The sequence below is a fragment of the Ammospiza nelsoni genome, chromosome 15 (genome assembly GCF_027579445.1).
Source record: "Ammospiza nelsoni isolate bAmmNel1 chromosome 15, bAmmNel1.pri, whole genome shotgun sequence".
In the NCBI taxonomy this organism is placed as follows: domain Eukaryota; kingdom Metazoa; phylum Chordata; class Aves; order Passeriformes; family Passerellidae; genus Ammospiza; species Ammospiza nelsoni.
The window spans coordinates 11,222,881-11,248,705 of record NC_080647.1 but is presented as its reverse complement, the minus strand read 5'-3'; the positions used below and the strand labels follow the sequence as shown (position 1 = coordinate 11,248,705).

Sequence of the window (25,825 nt, the reverse complement as noted above, 5' to 3'; positions counted from 1 at the left end):
TATAAAACTTTATTAAACTGACATGTAAGAAAACCAGTATTTTCTAAATATACATCCTATGTATGTTTGGGGTGTGAACAACAAGATGAAGCCCTGCCATCCGCTACACAGAATGCAAATGCAACATGTTTGCTCTTCAGCCTCAAGGAAAGGGTGAAATGCAAGCTGGCAGTTTCTACAGTTTGACTTGTAGGGATTAAGGTAATGCACTTTATTTTGATAAGCAAGACAGAAACAACCATACAAATACCTTCACCAAGGACTTTAAATGTATCTTAGAACACAAAATGCAGGTTAAATTCCACTGAGGAGACTCATTAAGAGCAGGAGGGATAACTTGCCTGTACAGTAAACTCTGCCCATGCAGACCTTGATTGAAGGAGGAACCTGATTGAGTAAATGTTTCTTATATATTGCACAGGCATGGCTGAAAATTTGATTGGAGAGCAGCTGAAGCTAAGAGTTCTGTGTTCATTCTTGGTTTTTGCATAGCAAAAACCCTGCTCTGTAGCTTTGTAAATCTGCTTCCCTTAGGAGATGGTAGCTTGAATGTTGGCTTAGTTTCTGATGTCCATATAAATGATCCCTACTCCCTATGGCAAGATAAATGGGCCATGCAGCACAGACTGTTGGAGTATCTAAAGCTTATTCTGAAAAATGATTGTTCATCCTGCATAGCTCTGCAGGGTTTTAGAGCTACACACCGTGGATCAGTACCTAATTGGACCTGTGCTTTGCCAAGAGTATCAGTGGGGAGCTGGGAATGGTGCTCCATCCTTCTTAATAAACATTAGATAAACACCAAAATGAGAACAAACATCTGCCAGAAAGCTTACAGAAAACATCACACTATGGTAAGAAACTCCAAATACATGTTATTTTCCAATACATGTTATTTTCTTTATCTCCTTGCTCCTAGCAGCCTGTTTTGCTTCTTATTTTGCCTTTTTACTACCATTTATTACTCACTGGCAGTTAGAAGTATGAGAGGAGTCATTAGTCAAGATTGTGGTGAATTATTCCTTTCTTTTATGTAAAAACTTAAACACAACTTGAACAATTTCTACTTTTTTAACAAATATAAAAGCTGTGGTGTTCTAGGAAGGCTGTACTGTCTACAGAAGTTAGTGACAACTTCACCAGCATAAGCTCCTATCTTATTGTAGCAAGTTAGGTAAGGAATACCAGCAGATCAATGTGGGAAGTGAGATGGAGGAAGGATTAAAAGAAATATGACCACATGATAGAGTCCCCTCTTGAATCACAATAATGCTGCAGAGGTGTGGAAGCTGGAAAGGTGTAGCAGTAAGAACAATGTGACAAGAACATACATGCAGGAAATGGCTTTAGAAGAGCTAATGCAGCTAAATCAGTGACAAGAAGCCATTAATCTTTTCCTATGAAGGGCAACAGTAAAAGAATGCTTAGGAATGTCAGATAAAGTATTTTAAATTATTGTTGTCAGCCAAGCCTTTGGACCAATAATTGGTTTGAATTATATCATCAGGAAACACCTTCAGTAAGAAATAGCACTCAAAGAGCAGCAGGTAGTACTGACTGTTCCTTTGCTGTTTCTGAGTGAGTTTAATGTCATCATCCTGCAGGTTTGCACAAATTGGCTGTCAATATCAGATCTTTTCAGTAAGCTGCTTAACCTGGATGGCAGGATGGGAGGGAGGAATTTGGCCTGGCACAGAGTCAATAAGAGCTGCCTGGTTAAGGAGATTTCTGTATAGATCCCAATTTGAGATTTACCCCGGGTATTCTGGGGAGAGAGGAGTCTGAGGATCCACTGCTACAACGTGGCAGTTGGTATTAGCAAGGGTGTGACCCTCACAGACTGGCACAAACGGTTTTTGGCTAAAATAGTGCTAGAAGAATACCATTAATGCTATTTTAGTCTGGAATGAAGCTAACACTTTGATGGGACACACCTATCAAACAAAAATATTTGGAAGTCAGAAAACTGAGGAAAGAGCAATGAATACAATTATGCTTGAAGATCCAAAATAAATATTAACTAAGATCTCATGCCTTACATCCTTAAATATTTAATCCACTTTTTTTTTCCTTTTATATATATTTTTTAGAGTCACTATTTTGAAAAACATACTTAGAGCTGTAGGAACTGAAGCTGAAAATTTTAGCCCAGAAATCTTAAAGATAAATGTTACATATAACTAATGCTTATAGTCTAGGAACAGTCACCAAAGGATTTATGAATATAATGATCCTATGAAGGACTTAAGTGCCAAAAAACTTGAGATACCTGAGCCAGATATGTTTTCCTGCAGTGCATGAGACTGAAAGCAGTGTCTGCCTGTATCAGCAAGGCTGTGGGTCTGCATTTGCCTGAGCAAATGGTCCTTGAGCTTTTCTGGAAGGGTTATCTTTGCCTTTATGAAAAACTGAGTTTGTGTAACATTAGAAATGAGGCCCAGGGAGAAGGATTGTCTGGTGACCCAGATGTGTATGGTTTAATTCCCTTTTCTTCTTCCAAGGGGGCACTCATGGCTCAACTGCTGCTCTCAGTGTCATTGCTGGTGTGCTGTGCACCACTTACCTCCCTCTTGATGCTTTCATCTGTAAAAGACAGATTGCTACACTGGGATAAGAGAACAGAAGAAAAGTAGCCTGAGTATATTGCTTAGTGGGTAGGACTAGCCTGGAAAGAGATTTAAATCATCTCAGACAGAGGAAGCAATCAAAATTCGTGTGCTGTATAGAAGGCAGTGTCACTTCTAAGTTTTGAAAGCAACTCTATCTGTGTGTCATGAGGAATGTGCTGCTGAGTACCCAAATGCCAGTTCCATTAAACTGAAAATCAGAATTGCTGAAACAGACAGCTCTGGAACACTGGCACCCTTGGGAGCTTTAGGCCAAGGAGGTCACTGTTGACAGAATGTTTTCCATGTCAGGCAGCAACGGGGTAAAATTTTCCAGGATTTTTTTTTTTTTTAGCTTAGGTGGAATTCAGACATGCAAGATTACCTTGACTCAGGTCTTAACATCTGTTAAGATGTTGACAGATGTTTCAGCATTCTGATGACAATAATGTAACCTGTTTTTACTTCTGATGTGCAAAATCAGTTCCTTGAAATACTGCAATGTACTGGCCATGATTACTTGGTGCACATGAAGCAGGCTGGCTAACACTGTTTCTGGACAAGACTGCTGTGGTTCTGAACTCTGTGCACACACAGCATTACTGGGAGTTCACTGGAAAGCTCTTACTTTGACAAATGCTTCAGCCCATTTCCTAATTAGTTTTGCAAAATAGTTTGATGTTGATGATACTCTTTTTATACTTAATTTTTTTGTGCAGTATAACTAGATAATAAAAGAAATTTGGTTCATTTTAAAGGCCAAATCTTCTGCTATTTACAAAGTGCCTGTGTAACAGACCCTTTTTAATCCACCCCAGTGGGTCTCAATACAAATGCCTTGAATACAAGTTTTAGTCATGCTTGTATGTTAATTCAATGACAACAATTTTTGTACAAAGGGGTCCAAAGGTGACAAAGAAAACTCTATTATAAACTCTAGGCTGTTTCTTCTTTTCCTGCTTCTTGCTTCTCATCATTTTCAGGTGTTGCAGGAGCTGCTGTTTCCTCAACACTTGGGTATTCATTTGTTGCATTGCTTGATGGAACTGTGGTCACAGGAATGTTTTCTTCATTGGGTACCTGAACATAGTCTGCATTGGATTGTTTCTGAACCATTTCTCTGCAGAAAGACAAGATTAGGATTGTGATCTCACATGCTGAAATCTCATGTACCCTGGAGTCTTTCAAAATAATGAATCTTTGTATTTGCTATCTGAACAGTGACTCTGATGTTATGATGACTGTTTCAAGATAGTGTGAAAAGGTTACACCACCACTGGTCTGAGACAGAAAGACTGACAGCATATTAGCTAGAAAGACATCTGCATTGCTGGTTTAAGTGATCCCATTAGAATAAAATAGATTTTAATATGTTTAAATGTTGTGCCAGGGAAGTGGAAACTGAGTGCTGGCAGCATCTGAGGAGTTATAGCAAAACCTGCTGCTTCATGTGAGCTTTCTGGGAAATTCCATGTAGATCTGGGGTCCCATTGAAGTGCATGAAAAATGGAGTTCAGTCAGAAAAGAATTATGAAAAAACTGAAATCTGGAAAGGTAATATAAAATATATTTTGTATTTTAGAAAATATGGAAATCTAGAAAAATATTAGTAACAGGTATTAATTCCTTTTATCTTATCAAAACAATAATCAACCAACTCCCAATACTGAAGCACTTTCACATGGTAAAAAATATCAGATGCTAGTGGATTCATTCAATGCAGTAAGATTTATTAGGATCCAAGTACAAAACTAGGTGTTAATGCTGCATCAACTGAAAGCAGAAATCAGGGGCATGAGCAACTGATCACTGGTCTGGGTTAGTAGAATTCCGTATTAGGAAGTCTTAAACCTGTGCTACAGGGAAGTCACAGTTTTTTTCTGGCCTCAACTGTATGTAGTTATTTAGCATTTTACATCAATGGGCTGAAAACAGTCTACACAGTGCATGAGATTATCCCTATTCTGAAGATTTGGCAATTTAGGGGAAAAATGAGCAACCAAAGCACAGAGAAGAAATCTCCAGGACAGGATCAAAATGGACATTCTGGGCTCCATTCTGTTGTCTAAACCTTGTGTTTCCTGCAATCTGAGATGCCTGGGAGTATCCCAAGTGTGTGTCCTGTAATTTCAGATAGCACTGACCTGAGCCCTCTGTGTTTAAATATTAGTAAATTTCCTGAGGTGACCCTTAGCTGCTCTTTCTTTTTTTACTTCCTTGACCTGCTTTTAACAGACCCCATTAACTTTAACTCTAAAGAGCTGTTTTTATAACTTGCCACTTTAGTTTGTGTTGTTTAAAAACATTTACTTCACTGTTTCAGATGCTGCTAAGTGGAAGCTGCCTGTTAAAATAGGGAAGAGGGCAATGGCACCTTCTGTTAAAAGACCAACAGGTAAAAATCCCCCAAAAGCAGATGTTCACTCTGGAAGTTTTCTCAAAACTTGTATTATGCATTTCACTTTAGTTCTTTACAGCAGTGCTTTACAAAAATAATTGTCTTAAATGAAGTAAACAGAAATTCTTACTGCATCTCATTATTTGATGACTTCCTATTTTTTGCCTTCTTGGTTAAGACCCAGACAATAATGCAGATTATAGCAGCTGCCAGAATTGCTCCAATCAGTGCTCCAGCAACAATACCACCATCTGAATCTGCAAAGAAAAAAAAAATTACTTTTTATAAAGTAGTAGTATAGCAAAATCCCATGGAAATTTAGTGCAGGAGCCTTTAGCAGAAAGAAGGGATTGGATTCAAAGAACTCTTTGCAGGAGGGTGGCCAAAGATGCTCCAGGAAAGTGAGAGCCCTGTGCTTGGGTGGTTTCTTACTGCCTCCTCTCTCACTGGGTAGCTCCCCATCCCAACAAACTCCCTGTTTGTGCCTGGCTAAGGGAATTATTGGGCTGTAATACTGACAATAGCTAAAAGCCTTTGCTTTTCAATCATTGCAAACACATCCTGAAATCCAGGCTGCCTTTAGTTCTGTCTTTCAGCTAGTGGTCACATCTCCAGTGCCCCGATCCTTGCATTGCCACATTTCACTGATGGTTGTAATTTCTGGGGTGGGGAGACCTCAGTGGGGCTGTTGGCTGGAAGAAACTGCTCAAAACTCCTTGTCTGTCTGTTCTCAGCAAAGATTCTGCAGTCAGAACCAGGTCCAGTTCCTGCTCCTTGCAGGAAATTAAGGTGAGGATGTTAAATCAGTTTTCTAGGTCGTCATAAAGCCTGGGCAGGCCTGAATGAAAAGTCCAGAGCTCTCCAAATCCTGTTCTGTTCTTACTTGAAAAAAATAAATAAAAAATCTAAGCTTCAAAGTTGTTGAAGAATTTTCCTGCAAGCTGTGCATGTCCTCCCTCAAAGGTGTGATTGCTTTGGTGTGTTTTACTCACGTTTTGCTGTTAGGTCCAGCTCACAGGTGCTGTTCCCCAGCTGGTTGCTGGCTATGCACCGATAGTAGCCAGTTTCAAAGGTGGTGAGGTTGCCAATGTAAAGAATGCCAGAGTTTGGATCTGTGACAAGTGGAGAGCAGGTACACATTACTGTTTTTTATTCTGTAGAGGCAAACAGTTCTCTGTAGTGGGTAACAAAGAGCTATTCATATATTAGAAAAAGGGTTCAGCAATTATTGATTTATTCGTGTGGGTTTTTATATTCTTTAAAATAAAATATTTACCTTCCTTGAAAATTGCTCCAGTGGATTTTTTAGGGGTGTATTGGAAGCCCCTACTCTGCCAACCAGTCTGGCTGTTGTTTTACCCAGACTGATTCTGTGGTTGTCTGTGTAACTCCACAAATGAAAATGTAACAGGTCCAGAAAATTTCTGGGAGGGAAGGATGTGCTAGTACTTGAATGACAAATTGATTCAACTTCAATTCACTCAAAATTTCAAGGGAAGAGAGATGTAAAGACATATATATTTCTCTCATTTTAACAATTTAAAGGCATGGACAGGACTTCAACTTTTTAAAATATATATATATATTAAATAGTAAAAGCATCCTGTGGTTTTGACTGCTGTCAGTTGATTTGAATAAGTAAAAATACAATCCTGTGACATTGACTATTGGAAGAGAAGGATTAATTTTTATTAGCCTGTGTGATACACAGCATTTGGATTGCTGGAATTTCAGATTCTGAACATGGTGTGTTAGTCCTCTGGTTACATACCAAGTTGTTCTCTCACAGGCTTGAGGGTGTTCTCATCAACTTTGTACCAGTGGTAGGTGGGGCGAGGCAACCCCTCTTCACAGTTGCATAGGAGGTAGATCAGATGGCCTTTCTCAGGGGTTCCTTCTACTTTACAGAAAGGTTTTGATGGTTTGACTGTAAAATGAGAACAGACAAATCAGGAGTGCACACCTGGGCTGCAAACATCCGCCCCAAGTTCTGGTAACAAGCTGCTGTGAGCAAAGAGCTGAACCCCATCTACAGGTTTCCATCCAAGAGCAGAGTCTCAGTTATGGAACTGACCAAAGCCTCTCCCATTAAAAAATTGAGTAATATTAAATATATGTACATGGCCTAGAATACAGTTTTATTGTCTTTCATTTGCATATTAACTGTTAGGGAGGTGTTGAGACTACAACTGTCAATTATTTTCATTGTAATGGGCCACTCACTATTCACCATACAACATTCTGCCACAAAACAACAACATTTTCTTTTTCTTTAGAAAAAGAAAAACATTATTTTTATTTAGACGTGGCAGGCAGGAGCTTTGCCACAGAGAGGGAGAGGATCAAGTCCCAATTCCTTCAGTATATTAACAGTTGTGAAGGAAATAAATCAGTTATAGTTCTGTTAAAAAATGTATCCATTTTTATATAATGTCCTCACTTTGCACAAAAGGGAAGATTCTGTCTTCACTTACACCACTGTTTTTCATTTCCTACCTCCAGAAATGCTTTTGTGGTTCTTTAGAGCACTGTCAAGGGAAACCACCAGCAATGAACGTAGCCCAAACCAACTTTTCTTGGTTTTCATGTAAAAAGCGTAATCCTTTATTCTACTGCTCCAAGATTTACTATTTGTTTTGGGAATTTTAGACAGTAGTGCTTTGGTTTTCAGGAAATCAGTTTACATGTATTTTTTGCTTATCCCTGGAAGATAGGCAAGTGCTACCGAGTTCATCTGCTTTTCACACTTCTGCTTTGCCTGTTCATGGTTGAATTATTGCTTTCTTTCACACAAAACAAACTTTGTACTACTTTCATCCAATAAATACTACATTTCTAGAGGTTTTGGGAATTGATGTGAGTCAGAACTCTTGGGCTGTGCTGCTGCCTTTCCCTAGATTTATGCAAGTCACTATGATAAACATTAGGTACAATTAGCAAAGTTTTGGACCATGCTGGGGCTGCATGAAGTGGTTTCAGTGAGAAGTTGTCACTCCCAGCTAAAATGGTGTTTTATTTTAACCAAAACTAATATTACTTTGATTTCCAGTATGAAAAATGGAGCAAAGCTGGGTAGTTCCAGCCACCCTCTTACCTGCTTACAGAAGGGAACTTTTGCAGAGCACAAAGTGACTCTGAAGGGCAGTGTTGGGAGAGTGAGGTTTGCTGCAGCTGTGGAGTGGGAGCAGGTGAGCTGTGGCTGGAAGCTAGAGGGCAGCCAGGCTCTGCTGCCTCCAGAGCCCTTGGAAACTGCAGCAGTGACTCAGGGAGCTCCCTCTGCATCATGGGCCTTGTTTACCACAGCCTGTTATTCCCTCTGGCCCTACGTATTTGGAGCTGTGAATTCAGTGTTTCATAATATGGGATGGAAAAGACAATACAGCAATAGAGAGGGGAGGCACTTACCCAGCACATTGACAACCACAGATTTTTGACTCTGTCCAGCATCACCCTGAGGGCTGAAAACTTCACAGGTGTAGGAACCAGTGTCTGAGGGCTGCATGTTGGAGATTGTTATTGATGCATTCCCTGGACTTGTTGAAGCTGTTATCCTGTTCTTAAATGCTCCATAGGAGTAAGACTGGCCTCCTGAATAATAATAGATCTGTGATAAAGAAACAATTGTTAGTTTAATAGCAAAAGATCTTGCTGCTTTGTTTGGTACTCAGAATATATTTGATTTCTGATTAAAGCCAAGCAATGTCCCCCCTTTTCTTGCCTCCTCCCTCAAGAAAGCAGAAATGAAAACATATTACATTTGAATACATACTTCTAAAGGTCCTTAAAAAACAAGCTTTTCAGAAATGGTATTTTTAATTGTGTAATTGACAGTGGCTAAATCTTTGTGCATACTCCAAGCACAGACTGATGCAATTGCAAAAACAAAAGCAAGACCACTGACCATCAAATGACGATTCTGTGAAAAAATGCTAAGTCATGCACAGTGAATAATGGTATTAAGTGAAGCACTGATAATTTGTAATAGCATTAATAAGAGGCTGAGTAGAAGATTATGAGAAGACTATATGTATCTGTCATTGGAAAAAGTGAGGGGCTCCAGAGCTTTCCAGATACAGAATCTGGAAAGGATTCTGTAAAATTCCACAATCAGAGGACTGAAATGAATTCACAAGACAAAGGTCTAAGCAAACAAGGCACCTGATCTTTCGGCAGTAAATTTGAAAGCCATGAGGATGCAGTACAAGAACAGAGCAGAGTCATCACACATGCAATTATAGCAGCCATGCTGTTCTTGTTTGTGTCATCAGCTTTGGCAGCAGTGTCATGGACTATCTTTGCTTTTTGAATTTATATCAGGGAGGAAGTAAAGAACACCTGCTGGCCTCAGTGCTTGGGGAGTTCCTATTTGGGATCAAGAAGTTTCCCTTTTACTAAATAGTAAAAAAATGGTTTGCCAAATGATAGGCATAGTAAGGATAAATGTTTCTAAGTTATGCAGCATTTCCTCCCAAATAAAAATTGCTGATTTAACATTGACTGATTTCACTGACTTCAGTAGCATCAATTGCCCTTAGCAGCATTGTGGAGTAGAAGTGGCCTCATAAGCCCAAGCTTGTTGTTTGCTGAGGGAGAGGAGAGGTAGAATTGTGCTCACTGCAGAGCCTGGATGGCAATCTGAGCCTTGGGCCCTGAATCTCTTTAGGAGCGGCAATATCTCATCTGCCCTGGGGTAAGTGTAGTAGTTCTCAAGGAGCACCTGCCCTCTGTCCAAGCTAACTCTGCTCTGAAACCAAGATCTGAAAGAACAAAGATGTGGAAAACTACGATTCATTAATTGTTTTCTGAGGTGTTAATGATAGTGTTGTATAAAAATGACAGTATTTGGGTAGGCAATATGTTCCCCTGTGTCTACATACACACCCTAGGCAAAGTGAACACTTCCAGCACACTCAGTCACTTCTCTAAACTTGTGAGAGGTGTCCATATAGAATTATAGGTTGTGAACCAAATAGATCTAACATTGTTCCTACTGGCAGTATTTCAGAATCATCACTGAAGTTGAACTAACAGCATGTTTTAATGGAAATAGCAGGAAAATGCTTGTAGGAAAAAGTTTCACAGACTCCTCTTCACAGGCCATTCTCACTTGACTGGTATCAAAATTTCCTTTTGGTCAAAGTTCCCTGCCTTTTAGGGATACTGCAGATCCCTGATGAGAAGTACAATTTGCTTTACTTCACAGATCAACTGATTGCATTTTGAATTAAGAATATTAATTCTTAATTCTGTTTATCCTCCCTGATACAGTGTTGACTGAAGTCTTTAAGAAATGTTATCTAAAAGCCTTTATTAGCTTAAAGCAAGGTACACTCCAAAACTGTCAGAGCACACCTGGTTTATGCAAAGATATGGCTTTGGAATGAAGGTCAGAATCAGCTTGCACAGCACCAGCAGCTCCAGGGCTGCAGCTTGGCCCTCTCTCAAGAGCAGCTTTGCATACTCCTCAGCCAGACTTTATCTTTCCCTGCCCCAGGATTACAAACACCAGGTACAATTGAGGCAGGGCTCTGAACACCAAAGCATTCCCAAGGTGTGGAACACTGCTGGCACACTGGGGAAGTGTAAGAGGTCAGCTCGATGACAGACCTGGTTAGAAAGTGCTGAAGCTGGATACTGCTCCCAGTTTCCACTGAGTACATGCAACACCATTGGTTTTAAAACTGATTTTGTGCATTGCAAATGTCTGGAGATGGAACTCTACTGCCAAACCAGAGTCTGGATGGACACACTGTATTCCCTGGGGAAGGAGAGTGTTCAAAATAGGGAGTTTGGTTTAAACAAATCACTCATCTAAATTTGTCTACCTGAAATCACAAAAGCACACAGGCCACATTAGTCTCATTCTACATTTATCTGAGTGTGAGCAATAGCTGAGTATTATTTATCACTGTTTCTTGCAAGAGTCTGAAGTTACAAGAACCGTGAATTCTGACTTCAGCCTCTTCTGAGGTTGATATCCTGGATAGCTCTCAACAGTGATGGGCTGGATTTCCATCTCCTCTCCAGCTGCACTCTTGGAGTAGGGCAGTGAAAGGGGTTCCATCAGCTCCTTACACTAATGTGACATTAAGCTCTACAGCGATCTAAATGAGGTAATGTGTGTCTTGCTGCAGCATGAGAGGAGTGTCAGGCCCATCATACCCTATTAAAGGCTTGGTTGTTGGACAAAGGGACTAAATTCTACTCAATCTACCTCAGAGTGATCTGGAATTATGTGAGAGTAAAGAGTAGCAGAAGGGGTCCATGGAATGCTCATTTAGACACAGCCCATCTTCCTGGGAATAAGACTGGCACTGCAAGTTGTAAATGCAGTCAGGGCATGCCAGTAAACCCTGCAGAGGAGCAAGTGCTCCTTGGTGTATTTGACCTGGAGTCAGGGTGAGTTACATGCTCAAGTCCTCATACAATGCACTGAAAAACTAATCCTGTGTTCTCTCTTTCTGAATCAATGAATGCAGAGAAAATATTTTGTGTATGCTGTTCAATCTGAGGCAGGTGTCAACACAGCAGAGATTATTTCTTCTCTTCATAGATTCAAACAGAATTTCTTACTGGATCACTTTTTGTCAGCCATGGACATAAAGCAGTGAAACATTCTCAGGCAATGTGTTCAGCTCCTCTGCAGGCTCCTGCCTGTTCTCTGTTCTCTCCTGTTCCCTGCTTATCTCCCTGGCTCTGGAGTTCATTGCCTGAAGGAAGGCGGTAAACACCAAAAAGGCTGAATAATGTTCTGATTAATTGCTGAGTGTATCTCTTGTCCCAGAGGTATGATTGGACTGTGTACACAGGAAATTTCATTTAAGAGGAATATGTTTCAGTTAATTGGCTGTGAATTCATAGTCCATTTTAAACAATACACTCAAAATGGATATTTTAAACCCTGGTTCAAAGTGGTTTTATGCTGTCCTTGAAAAGCTGGTTTTTTGCTTTCAGAAAACTGAAATGAAAATCTTTGCAAAAGTGTTTCTGTTTTGATTCAAAAGTAAAATATTGTTTCCTCTCGAAGTTATGAAAAACTTTCTGGTTTTGGGCAACTGCCAGCTAATGTTTTCTCCTACAGACACACATCACTGGCTTTTCTTTCCATATTATCTAAAATGTATGTATGGGAAAACTGTATATTTAGGCAATGGTAGACTTCTTCTAGAAACCTTTTTAATCTTGTGTGATAAATATATTTTAAGTGCATCATCTTGAATGCAAAAAAATACAAAAGAAATCTGCTATACTTCCCTTCAAACAAGCTTTTCATGTCCTCAAGCAAATCATGAGCAGCTGTATTGAAGTTGATGATTTACCAGAGCAGAAACAATATTGAGGGTGCATTAATGGTTGTTGCTTCTCCTTACCAGCGAGTTTGTTCAGGCAAGTTATCATATAATGGTGCCTTTTCACATTTCCTGGAAGCAGCTGCCTGGGTGACTAATCAAACAACTGACAGAAGAAGGAGTGGAGATTGTCACTTCTAAAACTGTTGTCCCTAATAACTTTACAATCTGAGACACTGGTTCCTGCTGAACAGCGCAGTCGCCCATCTGTGACCTCAGAGAGGGCTGCAGTTTAGTTGGTTGTTCAGCCTGTGGCCAGGCAGTGCCCAGAGCTGCTGCCCAGCCATCCTAACCAGGGCTGTGGTTACCATTCATGTCCACAGGCAGTTTCTCCCAGTGATGGTGTGGAATATATTTGCCTGCAGAGGAAGGAGTCAGCAGAGCTGAGGACTTTGAAAAGCTGCCAGATGTTCAGCAGAGTGTGTAGAACCCACCTACAGGTTTTTGTTGTACAACTTCCGTAGAAAAATCTTCCTTCGGGTGTGAAGGGGGTGTGTGAAGAAGCAGGCAGGAAATTAGAAGAAACATGCCTCTCTCTGCTTCTCTTCTTCTTTTGGCAGGACAAATGTATACTAGAATTTGTGTAAATATGTGTCTTTCAGATGGCTTTGGATGGACTCCTTCATAATTTCCAGGTCAAGACTCCTCCCATCCCCATCTCCTGGAGTCTCTGCATCACAATGCTCTACATGCCCAGTACTTATGGATATCAAAGTGATGAGATGCACTTTGAGAGGCATTAAAAGTGTCCTACTAATCTCCACAGAATCCTGATTTCCTGACTGGAGGACACTTTCAGGACATGACCTCTTTTCCAGTACCTGCCTTTCCACCACATGTGAAGCTCTAGGATCCTGTTGGATGATGTTTTTCTGATGGATTCAGTGTGTGACTCAGTCTTTGCCTGGAGAGCTGGAAAGCTCCAGCATCCAGAGGGCCCTGTCATTGGGCTGTCATTTTCTGTTTGACATTTTCTCAAGCTACTAGAAAATGGAGGATATTAAGAATTTCACTTGTTTGAGATTGTGATCTCTTTTTGAATTCTGAGGACAGACAGAATTTATAAAATAACAAGGGGAAAAATGTTCATCACTTCCTTAAGCATCTTACCATCTAATGACAGAACAAATGCCACGCAGTCAGAGTGTTAATGAAGGCCCAAAGCTCAGATTCTGAGCTTAGCTAGCTAAGAAAGCAAATGTTCACACATGTGTTGGTTTCTTTGACACATCACATGACTGATTTGTCCTGCCGAAATCTCTTCTTTCATCCACAGCTTCTTTTCACACATTTTTGTCAAAACTCTGATCTGCAGAAGGTAGTAGGGATATTACAGGGATATCCCTTACTGGGCTTTTTGCACAGGGAATTGGAGGTATTAATGATGACAAGTGTCTTGTCACAATAGTGCACTGGTTGAAGAAGAAAGGAAGGGAGTCAGAAGCCTTTAGAGGATTAATCATTCAGCAGCTTTAACTGATGCAAATATATTGAAGGAGCAGCTCTTTCATGTTCTCACAGTATCATTCTTGTGGCTGAACTTTTAGTGAATAATTCCCATCGAGAGCAAATGTGTTTTCTCAGTGCATTTGGTGTAACTGCCCTTCAGCAGTTATTATTAGATGTCAGTTTACATTAGGCTGTCCCTGTACCTCATGGTGAGATGGGAGCCCTGCTGCAGTCAGAGAGTTTGGAATGGATTAGGGCTGGAACACTGAGCTGACAGCAGAGAGGAAGCTGGTTCAGCTCAGTGTCCTTGGTATCCATCACATCTCAAAATGGTTTTATATTCTAGAAAGGAGATCCAGGATGATTTTTTTTTTCTATGTAAATATGTAGCCCCAAGTTTGGGCTGCCCAGTCTGGCTCACATTCAGCCCAGAGGATCCTTGTGGTGCACACACCCAACAGATACCCTTTGGGTAGAATATTCCTGAAGGTGCCAGTTCAGCCACCTAGAATAGGTGGGGAGGAAAAACCCCCACACAAAAGCTACATGCAAAATAATTTTGACAGACAGAAAAAATGCAATAAAAAATAGAGTGAGTTAAAAATTCTGGATCATGCATCCAATTCAACTTATTTCAGTCATGTGCGGCTTTTCAGATTTCAATACAGAATATGAATACAGGTTTCACAGTAGCACACATCTAGTAGATGCTATTTAGCTCTCTTTCCCCCTTAAGATTATGGGGATTGTTTTCTTACCTTGTATCTCCAGCTACATCTTCCCCGTGCATCTGTCACATACACCGTCTTTTGACAAAGACTGACTGACTTTTCATCCATACTCAGAATACCATGGCATGGGGAATGCTGCATTTGAGTAAAAATGTGCTGATCTGAGAGTTAAATGAGACTTTAAATGTTCCCCCAAAATCAAAGAGCCATTTCTCACACAGCTCCCCACCTACCATCCATGCTGATCACGAGGGCAGGTGCCTCATGTTCAGTGCTTTGTGCAGAAAGTACCTCAGGCCTTGTCAGCCACAAGGTGAAACCAGCTTATTCCTAAATTCTACCTAAAATTAGGCACATTAAGATTAAAGTCTAATGTTTGCTACAAACACCCCAGTTACAGCCTGATTATTTTCTTCTTGTCTGCACTTTGTGATAGCCACAGGCAGTGCCCATGGTCCCAGTGACACCCAGAGTCACTGCAATGGCAGTGACACGTGTCCCATGGTCCCAGTGACACCCAGAGTCACTCCAACGGCAGTGACAAACACCAGCAGCTCCATCCCTCTGCTCTGCAGGTGCTGCCTCTGCTCCCCATGGAGCTGTTCCTTACAGTGCCTGCTCAGGCATCCAAGTGCTAGATAAAACTCAGTTCTAAACAATCAGCTCTAGGCAAAAGGAGATGCTTATGGATGAGAGAGGCCCTTTCTTTGCAGGAAGTTTTCCTGCACTGTCTCAGGAGGTGCTTCCCACAGGCTCATCTTTCTCATGGACTGGGATGGACTGCTCTGCTCCCAGGCTGGTGTCCCCTGCAGCACTGACAGCTCTGCGGGAGCATCTCAGGTGTCTTGCAGCTCAAAGTGTGTGAAGGTGTTCCCTGAACTGCTCAGCCTACATGGAGGGGAATTTGTTCTTTCAGAGGCTTTGATGGAAACCCCCACATACAGGGCTGTCCTTTCTCTGCCTCTCACCTGGGGTGGCCCAGTGCCCATGGCTGTGCCTTGCCTTGTGCTGAGCAGCTGAGTTGTGCTGCTATTGGGACTACTGATCATCTGAATTTGGGGTGTCAGGGTGGAAGGAGCTGACACATCTGTGCTCAGGTCACTTTTCTTGTCTTTCCTCCTTTGGGCTTTCCCTCCTTGTCCCCTGTTGCTGACCAATGTGCCACAAGTTCATGTTTTTTGGAGAAGATTTTCATAAGAACTCTATCAATAATTCTGTTTTGCCTAAAAGTAACAGGCATCCATGACCTTTACTCATATGGTGAATTTAAAATTTCAATCAAGAATCCTGCCCTGGGCACATCTTGGTTGGCCAGGCAGTGTCCCTGAGCATTTCAGTGACTTCAGCTGTGGGTGGCATGGGGTTCAGGAGTTGGATTTGGCTTTGCAAGGCTGCAGCCTCGCCTGTGAAGAGTCAACAGAGGCTTCAGCTTGCAAACATTTGCTTAGGTGCTTTACACTGGGGCCAGCCAGGTGACTCAGAGCATGAAATGAAGCACAGATGTAGGTCTGAGCAGGAGCCGGGCTTTGCCTTATGAACCAGGCCAGGCTGTGCTGGACCCTGGGTGAGCAGAGCAGTGTTAGCCTCAGTTTGTGGATATGTAAAATAGAGATCACTCAGTGCTGGAAAGTTCTCAAGATCCTTGGCTGGGAGTTATTATTTCAAACTTAAATGCAGCAATAAAGGGCATATTGCTAAGGGCTAAATGGGAAAAATAAAAAGTTAAAAATATGTATGGCATCCTATTTTCCATGATTTTATACTTACATTATTAAGTTCAAGTGAGGGAAATTACTTCTACTAGAGAAACTTCTCAGGAAAAGAGCAGAGTTAGGCTCATTTGGTAAAAAGTTTATGTTTACCCACTAAAGCTGTGCTGTCTTCAAAGGAGTGCTGTGAACACCTGGCTCTGTTTGCTTGCCTGAGCAGCCTGGCTGTGGTGGCTGCTCCCTGCCCCTGGTGTAACTGCCAGGGCTGGAGCTGTGACACCTGTGGCAGCCCTGGGGAGGGGGGACAGGGCAGGACAGGGCAGGAAAACACCCCAAGATGGGAAATACCACAACATGCAGGGGATGGAAACACCACAGCAAGCAGGGGATGGGAAAAACACCACAGCAAGGAGGGGATGGAAACACCACAGCAAACAGGGCTGGGGAATACCACAGCAAGCAGGGGATGGAAATGCCACAACAAGCAGCAAAAGACAAAACCAACCTCACCAAGGCAGTGCTGGGAGGCAGATCTGCATCAGTAGCAGGGCTGCAAAGTAAAGAAAAGCACAGCCTGCCCTTCTGGCAAGGTAAAATCTGCTGCTGAGCACTTAGGGACATTAAATTAACACTGACACTAGTCCTGCTCCTGGCATTGCTGATTTCACTCCAGGATTGTATCTGAATTTATAGATCTCAAAACGTAAATCTGGACTGTAAGTGGCAGTGTAAAGTAAAGGGGTACCTATGGGCTCTGCTTTTTATATGTTATGTCCTAAAATCTAGTAATTTAACCCTCCCATTCATTAATGCTTAAAGCCAAAATCTTCTTAATGGTATAAATTTGCCTTAATTATATATAACATTTATAAATGTACATAATGTTTACAGCTTGCTGTGTTACTTGTTGCCACTGTAGAAAGGGCCATGATCTCAATTGTTTAAATAAAGAGTATTTATTAAAATCAATATTTTCCCACACATATTTGTTACAGAGAATATCTTCTCTGCTTAATCTTATTATTTTCAGTATAGTGCCTGTGTGAATAACATGGTCATCAAGACATCTAGCATTTAGTAAGATGTCAGGAATATTTTAAAATTTAGTAGGGGGGAGAAGATGCATTTTCTGTAACTTTTTACAGAAATTGTAAGTCTCCTGTCTTCAAAATATTTGGCAGAATTTTCCAATAGTCAAAAATGGAATTTGAAAATGTTATCCAATTAGTTGCTGAAGAAAAGGGCAAATTTTTAGTAGAGCCAGAATTTTCAACAAAATTTTCAGGGCAAACATATGCTATTTACAAGGAAGTGTTTGGTACTTTGTTATATATCTCATAAAACTAAATAATTTTATTCCAATTAAAATTCAAGCTATTGTTCTGGTATTCAGTAAGATATGGTGCCAGTCTTTCTAATATAGTTGTGTTTACCATTTTACCATATTAAATATATTTTTTCATTGTATATTAGTATTGTTTTACCTAAACAATGAAAGCCAAAGCTGGCAACCTCCTCTATTTTCATGCATATGTTTCCTACTTGGAACAAAATGTGAAACTCAATTCAGCAATGTGCCAAGCCACCAGGGCAGAGCCAGGTTTGTAGAGAGATTATCTTTTTGTTTAAACTTGTGAGAGGAAAACATGCAGGCTTTCAGGCTCCCAGTCCTTTCTGAAATTCAGCCTGAAATAGAAATACCAGCCTCATTCAGAGGGAGGGTGAAAATCCAACTTTATGTTCAGCTGTGTGGTGTGATTTCCTAAACCATATTTTCCAGAAGCAGTCACAAGCCTTTCGTCCAGAGTTTGCATTAGCACCATTAATTTTATTGTGAATAGGTTGAAAATGGGAAGGAATTGCCAGGTGGTGGTGAAAGGATACAGGGTCCAAGACTGAATCCAAGACTGCATGGGTTGCTGAAGGCGTTTTAAAAAGAGCAGTGCCCAGTCCTGCAGCCTCCAGGGACAGCAGCAGGACCCAGGGAGCAAAGGAGCCCTCTGAGCCTCCCTGCCAGCCCAGGAGAGCTGCAGGGACAGGGGATTGTGCCTTGCTGTTCAAGGAGAGGGGGATTAGCACTAACCCAGGGCCTTCTCACACTGAACTGACTTTATGGAATGAAAATGCAAATCACCCATCGCAAGCACAGCCATCCAAATGTGTGAATTTGCCGTGAAATGAGTTTCAGATGGGGGAATTCTGCTGCAATTTTCCCCAGCAGTGCTTCCCATGGATCTTTATAGGCACATCTTTCCCTGTGCCTGCAGTGAGAGCTGCAGGAGCCAGGAGGGAGCACTGGGGGGATTGATCCATAAGGTTTCCCTGACATCTGGTAGTCTTGCACTGGTTAGTTCTTGTTGAGTGTATTCTGAACCACCCACAGTATTTTATGATTGTAATTTTCAGGGGGTATTTTTCTCATCATTAGCCACAGTTTACAAATGATTTTCCCCTCCTGGATCTCTTGAAAGTGTGTGATTCTCCCTCTAAAATACTTGTAACTGCAATCTGCTTATTTCTCTTGATTGTGACCAGAAAAAAATATGGTATTTAGTGTGTTGCAATATGGAAAATTTGCTGCCAGTAGAACAGAAATACTCTAAACAAATCTGGATGAGATGAGCTTGATTCTATGTCAGTGCTATAATTCCCACCTGAACAAGCAATTATAATTTAAGATGTAACATACTGGATCAAAATTGTAATATATTGTATTATATGCAACTTAGGAAACTTGTAGCTACCACCCTTTCAGGAATAATTCTTCATTTAATAAAATAGTTTTAAGTTGAGGAAAGCAAACAATGAGTAACAACTACTCAGCTACACAATCAGCTAAGGTGTGCCTACATCAGTCTTTCATCCAGCTGGAGTCAGAATTTGGGATGGGCCCAGAGTTTGTACTTAGCACTGATACAGGCTTTATCTGTGGCTGTGATATACTGCAGGTGAGTGAGCAGCTCTGTCTTGGGTTAAATTGCTATTTCTTACATTTTGACTATTGCTGTTCAATGCCAAATACATTACAACCTGCACATTCTGCAAATTGCAGGCTAATTCTGCTGTAATTGACAAACCAAATGGAAGGTACAGCTGTATCAGCAATGGCAAGCCTCCTACTGAAATACTATTAGGAAATAATAATGAACGGGACAAAAATATCCTGAGTGTAGACTGTGACACTCCTCTAAGTCAAATCTCTTTACATCAACTCTCAGTAGTAATGCCAGGCAGGAGGATTGAGCTACCAGAAAAAAAAATATGTTAGCAACAGGATAAAAACAATGGGAAATGATTGTTCCACAAGCACAAGCCAGGGCATGGAAAAGGAATCCAAATAATCTTCAAGGATTCAGCAACACTTCTAATCAGGATTTCTTCTTCTAAAAGAATGTGTTGCTGACTGGTCACCACCTGTCAGGCCTGAGCTGATGGGAGCTCATACCCTGTGTTATGCTGGGAATGAAATTCATGGGTTCATTTCCCCACCAAAACATAAAATTAACAGATAGTTCTTGAGGTTTGGGCAGCAGTGTGAGTACATATAGGCAGATCCCATCTCTGACCCCTTCCAGGCTGACCAGGCTGCTCTGCAAGCTCCTTACAGCCACACGACAGGCTCAGGCTCAGACCAAGTCACTGCTGCTATTGGTGTCCTTCCCAATCCTCTCCATGCTGATCCTCCAGCCTACACCACAGTCCCATTATCCCTCAGAGTGTGATATTGTTTGGCTGTGCAGCCTTTTGGGGTCTCAGGAAGGGCAGGGCCCATTTGCCCTTGACCTGTAATTGTTCTGTTTCCACAGTGACAGCCATGGGGTGCTGGGAAATACCAATGCAAGTCTGAGTGGCAAATTTCCTGCTATGACAACTTTCTGCAGAGTGCTGCCAACACTTGCTGCTCAATTTTTTCACAGCCCACCATCATGCACAGCTCCTCTCACTGAGCTGCCAAAAGGCAGGGCCTGATCAAGGAGCTCTCATTTGACCCTTAAATGGGGAACAACACATTGTCATAGGCAAGGGCGTCTCACCAGGAAAGCAGCTTTCACAATGGCAGGAAATATCTGCCAGACAAGAGAAAAGGGAGCTGGTTCAGGAGCTGCAGCCCTTGTGTGATTTTTGGACACCTGGTCTTTGCTTCACATTTCCTGTGTGACTCGGAGCAAGTTGTTTGAGTATGTGAATTGCTTTTGTACTTTCTCATCACTTTGTGAAGGCAGTCAGGCATGTCAGTGGGAGCTAGGAGCCTAGATAGTTCATCTGCCCCTACATTTCCCTGCACCCCAGTCCTTAATCTCTAGGTTAGGAACCTCAACATTACCTGGTCTGTAGTAAGGATAACCCCATCTAACATAACAAGACCCTTTAAGGACTTAAGGATATCTCAAATATAATTTCATAGTAATAACAAACAAATGTCTTACGGTATGCAGCTGGCTCTCTTTGGCACTGTAAAAACTCCACTGAATAAAGAAATTTCCCAGGGTTCCAGGACTGGTGTATGTGCAGAGGAGAGTTGCATTTCCACCTGTAGTGACATTCACTGTCTTCTCAGGGACTGTCACCACGACCCCGCTGGTGTGGCCTGTGGGCAGGAGAATGGACAGATCAGCTGGGGCTGCCTGGGAGCCATGCAGCAATTATTGCTCCTGTGTTACTGAACAAACTGTAGCATGGATCTGGCTGTTTCCTTCTCAGCACAGCTTCCCTTGTGCCTTGTGTGGAAATTTCAGAAATAACAAGATGGGCCTGAGTAAAAGCTAGCAAGCAACTTAATCCCCCAGAATGCTCTTGCCCTTACAACAAATAATATTCTTAAAAAGCAGAGTTCCTAAACCCCTACTTGTTCTCGCTGGCTGATACTCATCTTCTCAGTAAGAGTCTGTGGTTAAACTGAAGATTTTGTCTGTACTCACAGTGCTCTCCTGTGCTTGCAGTCTCATTCACAGCTGTGTCTACCCCTCTACCACCCCTTTCTTGCCCTTTTTGGTTTTTTTTGCCGTTGTTTCATTAGATATCTGGTCTCCTCCACGGTGGAGCATCATCACCTCCAGTATTCTCACTCCATACACCCTTTATGTTCCGACTGGGACTCAGTGGCACTGTTAGATCCCTCAGGCTGGAGCCCAGCAGCTTTTCTCTGCTTTTCTTTACCAATTACTTTGGTTTTGTTTAGGTTTCTAAGAGTTTACCTCCAGAAGCTGTTTTTTTTTCCCAATGCTATTACATTGGAAAATCAAACTAAACTTTTTGGAAGTGTTTTTACTGTGTGGGTTGTTTAGTTCTTTAGTAACTCAATCAACCCTTTTGGTTGAGCTCAGAGCAGAAAGGGAGCAAACACAACTTGTGAGCCCTTCCCCACAGTGCTCTGATCAGCCTTGACTACACAATCACAGTAATGAAAGGAATCCAGCACCACCTCACAGTATTTATCTGTTTCTATCCTCTGTGAATTACGAGCCATGATGACACATGACAGCAAAGAGAGAGCTGTCAGAAAAATAAGCCTGAATTTCAGGTTATTGAGTCCAGTTTGAAAGCTAATGTCTATAGATTCAGACTGAGAATGTTCTTATTTTCAATGGGATGGAAAACATTAAACATTTTTGAGCTTTTTATGCAAAAGAGGCAAGGTGAGAATTTCATGTTATAATAATTTTCTTGTGGGTTTATTGCTTATATTAATGATTGAGACAAAGATGTAAAATATTTTTCTCAATGCAGGATCTGTGCATCTTCTGTTGGGGTGCTGCTTTTGAGGGTTTAAGCAGAATCTGCAGTAATACTAAAGAGTATTTTGCTGAAATTAACAGCCCTGTGTGAGAAAACATTGCTTATAAAAAGAAACAATCTATTTTGTCATTGCAATATTTAATACTTAAAAATTACAAAATAGATTGTTTCTTTTTATAAACAATCTATTTTGTCATTTTATCTATTAAATATTGCAAATTCATGAGTTAAAACAGTATGCAAACCTATCTAAACTGTTTTCCTTGTTTGATGGCTTCAGTAGTAAAAGCTCACTGCAAGGAAGAAGGGAATAATATACTTTCCATGTTGATGGTAGCTAGGATGAAAATTAATGGGTTTAAACTACAACAAGATTTATATTATATGTGAAGACATACAATACAGTGTCACAGGAATAGCTGGAGCCTGACCTAAATGTGTCAAAGCTGCCTTGGGGAAAGGGGATCCCAGGACTGGCTGCCAGTTCTGCTTGTCTTGTGAGTTCAGCAGCTTAATCCTTACTGAGATCTAATAGAAAAGCCGTGCCATCTTATTTTAGCTATCTCAGTTCACTGCTCCCAGCTTTAAGAATTACTGTTGGCCAGAGGATGATTGTTTCCTGCCACAGTTTACATGTATTTATTTTCTGCTCTTTGCAGGATTAAAGGTACTGTCTTTCAACACAGTGTTATTCTGTGAAAACATCAATTTTCCAGTCATCTGCTCCACATATTTTCTTTATCATTCTCTGGTTTTAGAGTCAGGAGTGCCACAGAGTCTGACTGTTAAAAGATTTTCCAGAAGAAATTAATTTTTGCAAAAATTACTCCACAAAGCATTCTAGTTTCCATAAAACTATATCTTGAAGAAATACATTTAATTGAAATAATCTTCCCTCAAGTAAAAAGGCTGCTTAAACCAATGCTAATTGCAACATGGGTCTTTTGACTGACAGCAGAGTGAAATAGAGCCTGTTTCCTCACCATGAATGTTAATGGCAGCTTCACTTTGCATTTATGGCTTCCAACCCCAAATCCCATTTCCTACATACAGACCTTTTGGTTTAAATTTTAAAAAGTGCACAAATAAGAAATAACACAGTGAAAACAGCTTGTGTGAACAGGACCATAACTTGTTAAAAATGGCTGATCCATGTCTTTACTCATCAATATTATAGTGAAACTCTTTCCTTCCCACAAAGTCACAGTTAATTAGGAATCTCCCACTTTCACTGAAGTCCTTTGCAGTTTTTAACACTCATGAAATAAATCCAAGTTTGCTGATCTTTTCTGAACACAACAGGAACCCCCAGTCAGTAGTGCCCACCAATATGGGCACATTGCTAATCTTAAATCCACAACTTTCAAATTAGAGGACATTGCTTTGAAAAGTGTATATGGTACCAAGTCAGAACTGCTTTTCATATCTAAGGTAAAAATCTGTTGGGCTTATATGTGTGTGAAAGTTAGAACACTGAAACTCCAGGAGTAGCTACTTAAAATATTTCTATGGCACCCAAATCAGAGAATTCCATCTGGGAAAGAAGATGTGGAAACTAATTTATATTTTCTGTAGTGGATACAGGGGCTGTTTTTCTCCATGGAGCATTAAAATTACTGCTGCTGTATATATTAAACATAAAGCTTAGCACAATGAAATGCCCTTGAAATATGAGTAATACATAGTTTTTACTACACCATAAAATTCCTCAATTTCACAAAGTATTATGTCCTCATTTAATTAAAAGATTCTTTGCATGCTTAAAGTTAAGCATCCCCCCCTCAAAATTTTTGGTGGTTGAGGGACTGAGGCATCATTTTCCAGCCCTATTATCAAGGGGAGACAGAAGCCAAATATGGAAAAACCTGACCTTGAAACACATGAAAGACCTGAACTCTCCACACAAGAGCTCTTTGCCACTTCCTGACATCAGAGCAAGGCATTAATATACCAAAGCTAAAATTCTGTTCTTGAGCAAAAAGCTCTTGGCAGGCAGGGGTCATTTTGTGGATTTCCAGAGGATGGTCTGGCAGTATAGCCATGAATTTTATTCCACCCTGAAATCATTAATCTCTTAAGTTCTCCCGGTTTGCTAATCAGGCTCACCTGCTCTCTTACCCCCACAGGCTCCTTTGTTCCAGCACCATCTCAATGTTTGTTATTCTTACCTGCAAGGATGGCTAGAATTGGAAATATCTTCAGCACTGTTGCACACATCTTCTTGATGCTGGGAGAGAAAAGAGACCAGATGCTGCTTCTGGCTTCCACTGAGACTGAACTGGTTTAGTTTTTGAGGTTGGTTTTTTGTTTTCCTTATCAGCTGTGTCTCAACACGTCAGTGAGCTGTTTCATTCTCCTTTATCACATGTGTGCCTTTCTCCAACTAGTGGTGTGACTGTTCACTTGAAACCATTTTGTGGGGTTTGAGCAACCAAGGGTTTTGTTAATAATAAACCTTTGAATCAGAGAAGCCCAAATGCTCCCACTTTTGCCAGGCCCTGCAGTATTTGCCTACTTAAGTACTTTCACTGAGTACAGTGAAAGGTATTTGTGGACCTATTTGGCAATCAACCTGATTACTAGTGTTGGGGTCAGGCCTAATATGAATAATCTTTATTTCCTGTTAATTCTGTCATTTCCTTTCTAAAATGGGCATGTGTAGATAATACATTTTCAATTCAAAGCATGTCTCTTATACATTTTGTTCAGCTTCCTGCAGGAGCCAGATTTGCTTTTTGTGCTCCGTGGTGTTTGACTGAGGCTGACTCAGAGCCCTGAGCTGGTTCTGTACACAGCCATGGGCAGTGAGTGCCTGAGGACAGAGCAGAGGGCAGCATTGCCTCGTGCATGTGTGCCTGCACTGGGACCAGGGCGGGGAACATGGCCGGGGACTTTTCCTGTGCTTGTTGAAAACATGAGACTAATTCATGCCTCAGGATCCCATGGAAAGCCCTTTTGGAAGGTGGGGTTCAGCATCTGGCCATGTGAGGTTGGAGGGGAAAGGTAAAACCAGGCTCTCCCTCATCTCTCATGTGATATGGTGGCAGATTCTTCAGCAAAGAGCCAGGTTGCTGGTTGCATCAGTTACTGTTGGGATCGGGTTTATGGATTATTTTATTCTACCAGATATTTCTGTGCATGGCAGATGCCTGAATAATCTCTGGGCGGATGGCAGGGTTTGGTGATATCTTTATATCAGCCATCTCCAAAAGTTTTGGAGATGTCTTCTGCTTGGTTCTGACTGTGAACACCTCACACAGAGTCCCACACAGTGGGCAGTGCCTGTCTTTAAACTATAATAGAGTGGGCAAGTCTTGCAACTGCTAAATGTCTTTTCCAAGAATCACAGGGGACCCAGAGTCCAAAAATGAATATGAACATTGAAAAACTGAAATTCAAACTCAGATTTCTTCCAAAAGTTGGAAAGCATTTAGATTCACCTTCACTGAGAAAGTGTGGAGGCATCACAGGCACTCATGGGAAGTTTCACTGGCTTTTCCCAAAGCCCAAATTGTGAGCTGCTGCTGATTTCCAGTTATTTAACCATGGATGAGTGCAATGATCTGAACATGAGATACAGACACATTCAGGGACTGCCTGTGGCAGCTCCATGGTACCCAGGAGTGTGACTGGGAGCTCACAGAGCCCTGATCCTTTGCATAAGACAGCAATTTTCAAGAAGATGCAAAAAACCACTGCCACCCTGCTGAGTAAGCCAGCACCTGCAGGAGCCTGTCTTTACCACAGTACCAGTGTGTCCTCTAATTCCCTCTCATCTATCAGCACCAAAGTCCTTTCCCCGCCATTTAAAGCTCCCTCAGCTAAAATGTATTTTTGCTTTGTTACA

The 25,825-nt window shown here is 41.3% G+C and overlaps 1 protein-coding gene across 2 annotated transcripts; it reads right to left on the bottom strand.

The window, feature by feature from the left end:
- Positions 1-23: 23 nt before the first annotated feature.
- On the bottom strand, positions 24-24,324 carry VSIG1 (V-set and immunoglobulin domain containing 1). Of its 2 annotated transcripts, XM_059482924.1 has the most exons (8): positions 24,147-24,324; positions 20,670-20,830; positions 14,561-14,668; positions 8,410-8,608; positions 6,776-6,931; positions 5,997-6,116; positions 5,135-5,261; positions 24-3,726 (listed from the first exon to the last, which is right to left on the bottom strand). In XM_059482924.1, the coding sequence occupies exons 1-8, from the start codon at positions 24,193-24,195 to the stop codon at positions 3,543-3,545; spliced, it is 1,104 nt and encodes a 367-aa protein (XP_059338907.1). In that variant the 5' UTR covers positions 24,196-24,324; the 3' UTR covers positions 24-3,542. The 2 variants fall into 2 exon arrangements, with proteins under 2 accessions (XP_059338907.1, XP_059338908.1); XM_059482925.1 differs by lacking the exon at positions 14,561-14,668.
- Positions 24,325-25,825: the final 1,501 nt, after the last annotated feature.